Source organism: Rosa chinensis, chromosome 1 (genome assembly GCF_002994745.2).
Source record: "Rosa chinensis cultivar Old Blush chromosome 1, RchiOBHm-V2, whole genome shotgun sequence".
In the NCBI taxonomy this organism is placed as follows: Eukaryota; Viridiplantae; Streptophyta; class Magnoliopsida; order Rosales; family Rosaceae; genus Rosa; species Rosa chinensis.
This window is the reverse complement of record NC_037088.1, coordinates 49662266-49673354: the sequence shown is the minus strand read 5'-3', so window position 1 is coordinate 49673354 and position 11089 is coordinate 49662266. Positions and strand designations below refer to the sequence as shown.

Below are 11089 nucleotides of genomic sequence, written 5' to 3'. Positions count from 1 at the left end.
AAACTAGTGTTTTTATCTATGTGTATTGATAATGTGTTGTATATTGATAATGTAAATATGATTTACTTTTTTTAATAATTAGAAAATTACAAGGGGGTGGGGCGGGGCACATAAAACTAAAACCCATTTGAATGAAAATGAACAAGTATAACAAAAGGAATATAAAAACTACTATGATGTGGTTCGATATAGCTGGTTGAACTGCTTTCATTTAGTATCATACAATACTGCTCCCAAGTACATGAATTTTGGAAATGATTTTCGTACTTCATCATATGGTTATTGTATGTGTACGTGTTGTTCCCTTTCCACATGCAATTCATATATCGGATATTGTGGAATTACCTAATATGATGTTACAGTGTATGAAACATACAATATTTGAGACAAAGCAAAAAGGAAATCATGTTATGGTTAGAGCATTCAACTTTGCAGCAGATAAAAACAAAAAGGTTGTATTCAACATGATTGCAAAAAAAAAAAAAAAAAAATCAAAATTTCATATTTTCTCTATAAAAGTATGAAGTAAAAATTCATTGTAGGTGACATAAAAATTTAACAGAAATTTTAGAGAAATTTCGGACAAAATTTCGGTGTGAATTTTTAAATATATATTGTGTGTGTAGATATTTCGGAAATTAAGAATTTCGCGGAAATGTACGGAAAATTTCTGAAAATTTCGGGAAACTTCTTACGGAAATGATATAACATATGAATTTCGTTTCGGTATTTCAAAATTAAGGAAATTTCGACAGTTTCGGAGAAATTTAAAACCTTGGTTAAATGTTGTTAATGTGGAAATATTAATTTTTTACATTTAATATTCAAAACTTGCTGATGTGGTAACTCATGAGCCATTAGATATGCAATTAATGGCCAGCATTAAAAGTCAAGGAGAAACAAGGCCCAAATGGAGCCGAGGGGAGGATCCGAATCCTGTTGTAATAGGACATTCAAGTATAGACAAGAGAAAAAGGCATCCATAAATTCTAGATTTCGAGGTTCTGGTTTCTTCCTAAGGAATTGTAGAGGGGGTTGAAGAAGAAAAAGAATGGAAAGAGAACCCTGGGCAGAGAGTAGAAAAAGGGTATTCTAGAGAAATTGGTTTTCAACACCAATCTGAGTTGGCAACAATATCCACATGTAAGAATTTTATTGGCCCGTCACACAATCTATTTGATGTGACGGCAGGATAGAAAAATTTCTCCTGGTTTCAAGCCTAAAGAGAAAAAATGAAGGCTTCATCATTGCAAGCACTCATCATTTCTTGCTTGACTGAAGTTATGATGTCTGAAAGCAGAAGCAGCAGTACGCAAGCAATCTGCTTCTGTAATATTTGCTTCCTAATTATTTTCATCAATTTCTTCTCTCACTTTGCTCATCCACTCTCCTTCAATATAACTCAGTTCGACCAGAGTACAAAAGGAGTTGGCTTTGAAGGTGCTGCCCAGTTTTCATCGGGAAGGATTGAGCTCAACCCAGGCACTTGTTACGAGACTGGACGAGCTATTTATGCAGAGCCTTTGCATCTATGGGACAATGTTACTGGGTCGCTGGCAGACTTCACTACTCATTTCACTTTCATGGTCAACCTTGGTTCTGCTCCCAAAGATGGGAGTGCCACTGATGGAATTGCCTTTTTCCTTGCTCCTGTTGGTTACGGTATTCCACCCAACTCCGCTGCTTGTCATCTGGGATTATTCAACTCCACCAACGAATTTAATGCCTTGTCCAACCAGATTGTAGCCGTAGAGTTCGACACCTGTGGAAACGGTGATTGGGATACTGACGAGCCGCATGTTGGGATAGACATCAATAAAATCTCTTCGGTTACGTCCACCAATTGGAATACCAGTAACATCATCGGGAAGACAGGTAATGCAAGGATAATTTACAACGCTACTACCAAGAACCTTTCTGTGTTTTGGACATTCGAGGAAAACACAAACCTCGTTTTTCCAGGCAATACTACTTCTTCCCTTACTTACCATGTTGACTTGCTAGAGATTCTCCCCGAAAGGGTTACAATCGGTTTTTCTGCTTCATCTGGAATATCAAACCCTGGACGGTTTTCTTTAAATTCATGGGCGTTTAATTCGACTTTGGTGGATAGTGATATTAGAGGAGCCGACAGCAAGGAAAAGAAGAAAAAGATATTCTTGATACTGGTCATTGCAGTTCCTGGTTTCACTTTGACGCTTGGTTCAGTCATATGTTGGTTGATGGTATTAAGGAATCGGAGAAACAATCACTCCACTGAAGTCTCTGATCTTGAGTGGCTAGCCTTTCCAAAACGATTTGCTTACCAAGAATTGTTTGCTGCCACCAACGGGTTTTCAGACGATAGAAGGCTAGGCCAAGGAGGCTCGGGACAAGTATATAAAGGACTCCTACAAGACCATGGAGGCTGCACTGTTGCCGTGAAGAGAATCTTTGCAAGATCTGATCAGCAAGATGAGAGAGTCTCCATCAATGAAGTCAAAATCATCAGCCGCTTAATCCATCGAAACCTGGTGCAGTTCATTGGGTGGTGTCATGAGCAAGGGGAATGCTTACTTGTTTATGCATATATGCCAAACACCAGCCTCGACACGCATCTATTTGGCAACAGAACAACCCTGCAATGGGACAACAGGTACAAGATAGCTTTGGGCTTGGCCTCAGCCCTTCACTATCTACATGAAGATGCAGAGCACTGTGTACTTCATAGGGATATCAAACCAGCTAACGTACTGTTGAATGATGACTTCAGCACTAAGCTTGGTGATTTTGGTATCGCTAAGCTTGTGGATGCCCGCTTGAGGTCTCAAACAACAAAGTTGGTAGGGACTTTTGGATACATGGCCCCGGAATATGCTACTGAAGGGAGGGCTAGTAAGGAATCTGACATGTATAGTTTTGGAGTTGTAGCCTTGGAAATTGCTTGTGGAAGGAAGACTTACCAAGACGGTAAAGATCACGTGCCACTCTTTAGGTGGGTTTGGCAGTTGTTCCTTGGAGGAAATATTCTGGACGCAGCTGATGAAAGATTAGAAATGAATTATGATCGAAATGAAATGAAATGCTTGTTGATTGTTGGACTATGGTGTACTCACCCCAATTACAAGGAAAGACCCAAAGCAGGACAGGTGATGGAGGTTCTTCAGTATAAAGCACCATTGCCGGAACTTCAATATGACATGCATGCTGATCCATAACTGCCTCAACCTCAATACCATTCTCAGATGTCCTCAACTTCTACCAGCTATAATGCTATATATAGTACCTGTGAGTAGTAGAAACAGTCACTAAATCATTTGAAGGGCAAGGTGAGGTGGAACCAGTTCATCAGGATAAATTCTTGTCATTGCTTTTTCTTTTGCGTGCAGTTATTTTTTAATGTAATAAATTAAGTGTTTGTGTCCCCAACTCTAGACCTTGTTTAATGTATGGAGTTCAAATAATTAGTTGTTTATTGGAGCTAGACTGGCTGCGATATGATACCATGGGTTAATTGACTTATGCAGTGCAGTCTGGTTGGGAACTTGGGATGGTGAATTGTCACAGGGTTAAAGTTGCTTGTATCCTTTACTCTGTCAATTAATCAATTTTTTTTTTATGTGGGGTGTCTTTCAAGTTTAAGGTGTTTGGCTACCAAAAGCAGAGAATGATAGGAGAGAGTGAGAGTTTTAGAAGAGCGCTTATAGGCAGCATTAGAATTTGAAGCTTCTCCTGTTTTTGAATTCTTCAGAAGGATGTGATGGACATTTGATTTCATCTACTTGTGTATCATCTAATTAGTTTATATATTGTTGACTTACCAAAGGACAGTCTATAAAATTGAACAAAAACAGCATTGCATAGTTTCTTATTCAGTTTTGGTTTTGTAGCTAGCTAGCTTGCTTAGCTAGTTACTTGAAATTGGGTCAGCTGCTGTGGCAATCTTTTCTAGAACCATACAACCAAGAACATATTCAACCAAGGTTAATTAGTTTCTTTTGTACCATAGACAACCTCCACTGTGTAACTTGGCACGCCGGTACTTTCGTACTACAGTGCAATCTGCAGGACATGCAAAATTTAATCTGTGATCAGCTATCTACTGTATACATGCAGCGGTGTTTCACTGTTTCTGTTTCATATATTATTTGGGCCGGTTATGTAAGTTTATAGAACTGACTTTTCCAAGGAATTGGCAGATTATTGGGAGTGGTACCGATTGCCAATTTCTGACCATTATTTTACCAGTCCAGAATTCTTCAGGTGCTACCGATCTTCCAGTGTCAGAAAAATAACAATGTAAACTCTGAAGATTTAGCAAAAATTTGCATTCCAAAATCACCTTCAAAGATTAAGGTGATTATTTGGTTATTTCCTTAAAAGAGTTTTTCCAAGAGACATGCATAGAATGACAGAATCTTAATGATGTTTGTCATTCTTTCAGGACCTGTTCATATGCAGATGAAGTTGGGCGAAACTTAGATCACTTATCCCTTACAGTTCTTTCATTTCAGTCCAATATAGTGGACTGAATTCTGCAAAATTGGAAAATTAGATGGTGTTTGTTTGTGGATAAATTCTTTCTGGTTTGCTGAAACATATCGGATCAGAGGAATATATTAAACTACCCGAATAAGCAGCCTACTGATCAGCAACTTCAGTACATATGTCTAGGTTCCTTGGAAAATAGTAGGCAGTGAACTGATAAAGTTGAGATTCATAAATTTAGACAGAAACACATATAGCTACTAGGTTGGACACCTCATCAAGTCTCCAACATATGTAGCAAGGTTTGATAAGTCAAGTCTACTGCGATATATTTATCTTTGGTCAGGCATGTCTTCTACAACCTATGTATAATATTAATTTGATCACATATATTAATATGACTACACTTTCTGTTTGCAGCATACCATAACACCTATCCAGCACCTAGTACACTTTGCTCGTAACCTTGTGAGCCGAGCTTTTGAATTTCAGGTGAACCACACTTCACAGTTGGCTTTTGATTTCTTTTCCTTCACCAGATCTGTTTTTCTTTACCATATTTGGTTCTTTGTAGGCTGATGCTTTTGCTGAGAAACTTGGTTATGCCTCTTCACTTCGAGCTAGTCTTGTTAGGCTACAGGTAGCTTGTCTGATTCATTAATTCATGCTGGGAGGATATATAGCTTTTGTCAAGTTCTGCATCATTTTATTATATCTGCACTACTTTTTATCTTCTTGCTAAAACAGTTTACATCATTTCTAAACGCAAATTTGATGGTATTTCCCAGGAGGAGAATTTGTCAGCTATGAATACTGATCCTTGGTATTCAGCATATCACTACTTTCATCCTCCGCTAGTCGAAAGGTTGGCTGCAATTGGTGAAAGAGACAAGAAAGCAGACTAATATGTGAAACCTATGGATGATCAGCAGCACGAATATGATTCATCAATCTTAATTAACAGAAACTATCGTGCTCATGATCATCAATAATGCTGTTCTGTTTTCTTCTATTCATTTAAGTTCAGTGAGGATTGACATATTCCTAGTTCAAGTACTGCTATCTTTATTTATTAGGACAGAATGATTTATAGTAAATCAACACAGTTCCTTAGATTAATATGATTTTTATTCCCTGATGAAATTCATGACTAAAAGACTAGTTTTGTTCTGGCCATGAACAGGGCCGGTCCTGAAAATTAAGAGGCCTAGTGCGAAAATATAAGTGAAGCCTTATTAATTATGATCTCAGTTGAAGAACTAAAAAGAATATTTAGTATAAATAAAACAAGAAAAGAGTAGAGGATAAAAACATAACAAAACAAAGAAGGAAAATGAAAAAAGGAAAACAAATAAAAGAACGAGATGAAGATAACAGAAAATGAAAATAAATAAAAATAGAGAGGCCTTACTAGAAGAAACATGAAACGAAGAAAGACAAAACAAAAGAACAAAGAAGAAGATCAAAGAAAAAACATAAAAATAGAAAGGCCCAAGGGACTCAAACCCAAGACATATCAGATCAAATCAAATAATTACAACGGTTCATCATATATTTTCACACTTTCAATTTATATATATGTACATAAAGGCATTACGAAATTCGGAGGCCTTCAAAAATCGGAGGCCTTGTGCACCTGCACCACATGCACACCCCAAGGGCCGCCTCTGGCCATGAATTATGGTATTGAATATAGTGCACAAATATCGAACTGTTCAATTGCAGGGATCATTGCTGAAATGAATGTTCCAAAATCTTTCAAAAGGGATTAGGGCCGAGGTTAACTTTGGATCACTTACTAAAATCTTGGATCCCAAGTCATTCAACCTATGATGAATCTTAGCTAGTTTACTTTGAGGACACTTATAACCTAGCCACTGCTCATCTGGGTTTTTCAAGTCAACGAAATCTTGAACTTATAAGTTCATGTTAAACTTATGATTGAAGTCTAGGCAAAGTGATGTTTACCATCCCTATCAATATTAACTTCTCTTCCCATAATTACCCTTTGCCTCTGATTGAAATGGGAATAAGCCATATGTAAATGCTGTAACTTGTGAGGGATAGTTTTGACACTGAAATAATGGGGCCCTATTTGGTACTAAAATTCTCCATGGAAAATTTGAAGCATTCAAAATGAGGCAGCTACCGATTTGGATCATGCATGAGTTTTCTTCTAGGTAAATGCTTGTAAAAGATTCAGGAAGCAGATAGCTGAAAAGGGAAACAAAGTCCTTGGACTCTTGGAGCAAATCTGAACTCTGAAACAATTGTCTACTATCACTTTTTTTACCACTCTCGGATTTTGCTGCAGCAGAGTAGATACACTCAGTACTACTTACCTTGATGCACTGTCCAGAAACAATAAGGCAACTTTTACTAATTCAATTCAATGCCTCTTTATGAAAATTTCCAGGCATGTTCAGCATTCAAATTTCCCAAAATGGTTTTTAGTTTTTTACTGGAGCAAATTCTTAAGCCTGGAGTTTACTCCAAATTTGGAAAATGTTGAAGGAGTAGTCATGATAGTAATGTAAGTACAGAAATCAATGACAACAGATGAATGTGAATTTGGTGCATTTCTAATTGGCAATAACTATAAGTCCATCACCCCATGATTGCAACTGATTATTTACAAAACTAAATAAACTTACTTACTTCTACTTAAATATCAAATTCTTTCCAAAACAATTTCCTAAACAATGGAAGACATATTTTTAGATAATAAAATATGAGTGTCTTGTTGTAAATGATAATGACTATTCATGCAATAGGTATTGCTTAATGTATGCAATTGACAGACTCGTAATGTATGCGATTGACAAACTCGTAATGTATGCGATTGCCATACTTGTAATGTGTGATTGATTAGTATAGTTATTATGTATTGCCTTTTGTATATATGATGTAACCCTATATAAATCTCATGGTGAGATGAATACAATACAATTATCCAATTCTCTACAACACGTTATCAGCACGATACTCTAACCTAAGCCCTAGCCAGAAAAAAACCCTAACACCCGAAATTTCTTTCACCAAAAACTGCCGTAAGCTCCTAGCCCTTGCTAGCCATACCGTGCACTGCTCATGCAGCCCTTGAGCAACCGTGTGCCTCCTACTGCTCCTGCAGCATCGTCGCAAGCCTGCTGCCTCTGCAGCACAGCAGCACGCTCGTTCCTGTGCAAATTAGCCTGTTTGTACTCCCCGAAACGTCTTGATCGGGACCTCAGATCAAAATCCTTCCTTCATCAAAGTTGTTCGTCTCTGCCTCTTCTATCTGATCTCAAAATTTCATCCCTATTAGAGTCTTTTTGAGATCTGTAAACCATTCGAAGTGGGAGCTGTTTAGAAGCGAATCTGCTCCGAATTTCAACAAGTAAGTTTTAAAGATTAAAGTTCCTGCTTTCTTGTCTTTTAAATTCCTTTATTTTCTGCAGGATTTTCAATATACGAACATGAATTCAATTATTTAATAAAGTGGAATTGTGGGGATTCACGCTTAACGAACTAAGAGTGTTCGTATGAACTAAGAGTGTTCATAATGCTCGGACTAAGAGCGTCCGTAAGCATCAAATTGTGACCATATTAAAACATTATTGTTTGGTCTAATCCAAAAGAGATTCTTGGAAATTGTTTTCTTGGTAGCATAGCTCGGAAATCTTATTATTTTTAGTTTTCGTGGAAGTTTAGCTCCGAAACTAATATATCTTCTCTTCTTATTTTCAGGATGTCGAATGAACCAAGACTCGACTTTCCCATGCTTGACTCAACAGGCTCGGATTACCACAGTTGGGTAACCGATGTTGTGAACCACCTCACTACAAAGGGAATATTACCCATAATCTAGGCACCTAACCCAGATCGTGTGTTCGTGCGAACACCTACAAAGCATGCTCAAGCAGTTATCTTGATGCGACGCCATATGGACAAGGCACTCAGATTGGAGTATATGTCGATCAAGGACGCAAGAGAGCTATGGGTAGCGCTAGAAGAGCGCTTTGGCAATGTCCAAGATTTCCTCCTCCCTGACTTGAAAGGTTCAATGGAACAATCTGCGCTTTGCTGATTTCAAGTCTGTTGCTGAATATAATTCAAAAGCTCTTCGCCTACAGTTCATGTTGAGGTTTTGTGGACAACCTGTCACAGAGCAAGAGCTAATTGAGAAAACTCTCTCCATCTTCCCCGTTTCAGCCATTGTGGTATCAAAGCAATACCGCACTGAAGTCAATGCTGGACGGATCACGAGGTTTCATCAGCTTATCGATCTCATATCTGTAGCTGAGAAATATGATAACATACTCTTGAGGAATTATAATTCAAGGCCCATTGGAACTAAAAGCGTTCATGAGGCGAATTATAATGCACCCAAAAGAGGGCGCAAGGAGCGGAACCCTAAGAATAAGGGATATGAGGGACGTATGGGTCCATATAACCGCCCTAACAAGAAAGGAAACTGCATGTTTGGTGCGGATACAAGTGGTAGCAATGCCACACGTGGGAGAGGTGGTCGTAGTATCCTTGGTCGTGGTGGTGGCGCCATGGCTTGTGGTGGAGGCGCCATGGCTCGTGATGGTGGCATCAACCCTCCTAAGAAACGTCCATAACGTGCACAACATGCACCTCAATTAAAGGGAGGCAACCACAATGACATGTGTCATCGATGTGGATCAAGTGAGCATTGGTTCAAGCAATGCAAGGCAAGCGAGCAACTAGCTTCAAGATACAGGGCATACAGGGACCTGAGGGAGCAAGAACTTGCAGAAGAAGAAGAAAATGGTGGAGACGTCCATCTCACCATAGAGGACTTCAAAGCTGACGATGAAGTGCACAAGGATGCCGCAGACTTTGATTAGATTAGTCCTTTTATTTTCCAAGAATTTTTGTAATGGCAATATGCCTTGGTCAATAAATGACAATTGTATTAAACATGAGATTAATGGTACCCAATGAAATATGATGTCTAGGAAAGTCATTGAAATTGATGGTACTTAAGAGAGCCTCGCTCCACCAAAATCTCTCTCTACTTTCCTGGTCATATTTGATTGGAGTTACCAAACGGATAGAGTGACTACAATGTGTCTTAATTTGATTTTATTTTGGATTAGACTTTTTGGGACCTTTGATGTAATCATTGGTTATCTTTATTAATAAAGTATCCTATTATTATTTGATGTCATGGATATGTTTTAATTTCGAACATTATTATTTTTCAGTATGTTTCCTGGAGAGTTGGAATGCCTTGTTGATAGTGGCACCACACATACTATATTGCTACATAGGCAACTATTTCTATGGATGACGCCTAGTCGATCTTTTGTGACTACGATGGCTGGACCATCACAATTGATACATGGTCAAGGACCAGCTCAATTTATGTTGCCAAATGGCACAAGTATTAATGTCACCGAAGCTCTATATGCTCCTAGGGCTGGAAGGACCCTATTGAGTTTTAAAGATATAAGAGCCAATGGTTTTCATGTGGAACCACATTGTGAGAATGAACAAGAGTTCTTTTGCATCACCTCTAATGACTACGGACATAAACGAGTATTAGAGAAACTTATGTGTCGATCTAGTGGGTTGTATGCAACCACTATTCGAATTATTGAATCCAACCATGTCATGAGAGATGACTTATGGGATTCTGACACATATAAAACACATATAGGCTTTGACATGACCGTTTGGGACACCCAGGTCGTGATATGATGATCCGTATATTAAAGACTTCACATGGACATCCATTTTTCAAAAAGAAAAGAAGTCAGAACCAAAATTTGATCCAAGGTAGGGCTGGCGCCGCCTACCCCCTGCGGCCCAAAAGTGGTATTGACGCCACCAATACCTCCTTGGTTCCTTTTTCTACTTCTAAAGTCAATTGTGACTTCGTGGCTCAACCGGATACTTCCCTGGTTGCTTCTAAAGCCCATCTTTCGTTTTGCAAAGCCTGCTCTTTAGCAAAATTAGGATCGAGACCATCCTATTCAAAGGACACTAAAGAAAATATTCCATTCTTACAAAGAATCCAAGGTGATATTTGCGTACCTATTCAACCAACTTGCAGACCATTTAGATATTTTATGGTGTTGGTTGATGCATCAACACGATGGTCACATGTCATGCTATTGTCCACAAGAAATGCTGCAATTGCTAAAGTCCTAGCACAAATCATTAAATTAAGGGCTCACCACCCTGATCATCCCATTAAGTCAATTCGTCTTGACAATGCGGGAGAATTTACATCAAAAACGTTTGATGACTATTGCATTTCCATTGGGATTGAGGTTGAACACCCTGTTCCTCATGTTCATACCCAAAATGGTCTCACAGAAGCTACCATTAAAAGACTTCAAATGGTCGCTAGAGCATTGGTTATGCGCACGAATCTCCCTGTTTCTGCTTGGGGCTATGCAATATTGCATGCAGCTGTGCTCATTTGTCTGAGGCCTACTGCCACTCAACCCTTTTCTGCGTCCCAGATGGTTACTGGATATGAGCCTGATGTCTCACACTTACGCATATTTGGGTGTACAGTTTATGTGCCAATTGCGCCGCCACAGCGCACCAAAATGGGTCCTCAAAGACGATTAGGCATTTATGTTGGATATGACTCTCCAAC

The 11089-nt window shown here is 38.7% G+C and overlaps 2 protein-coding genes across 2 annotated transcripts; both read left to right on the top strand.

Moving 5' to 3' along the window:
- Positions 1-1255: 1255 nt before the first annotated feature.
- LOC112168870 (L-type lectin-domain containing receptor kinase IX.1) lies at positions 1256-3577 on the top strand. The gene has a single exon (XM_024305794.2). The coding sequence runs from the start codon at positions 1284-1286 to the stop codon at positions 3195-3197; it is 1914 nt and encodes a 637-aa protein (XP_024161562.2). The 5' UTR covers positions 1256-1283; the 3' UTR covers positions 3198-3577.
- Positions 3578-4815: 1238 nt separating this feature from the next.
- Positions 4816-5387, top strand: LOC112168859 (CAAX prenyl protease 1 homolog). Its single transcript, XM_024305782.2, has 4 exons — positions 4816-4833; positions 4888-4959; positions 5042-5107; positions 5256-5387. The coding sequence occupies exons 1-4, from the start codon at positions 4816-4818 to the stop codon at positions 5370-5372; spliced, it is 273 nt and encodes a 90-aa protein (XP_024161550.1). The 3' UTR covers positions 5373-5387.
- Positions 5388-11089: the final 5702 nt, after the last annotated feature.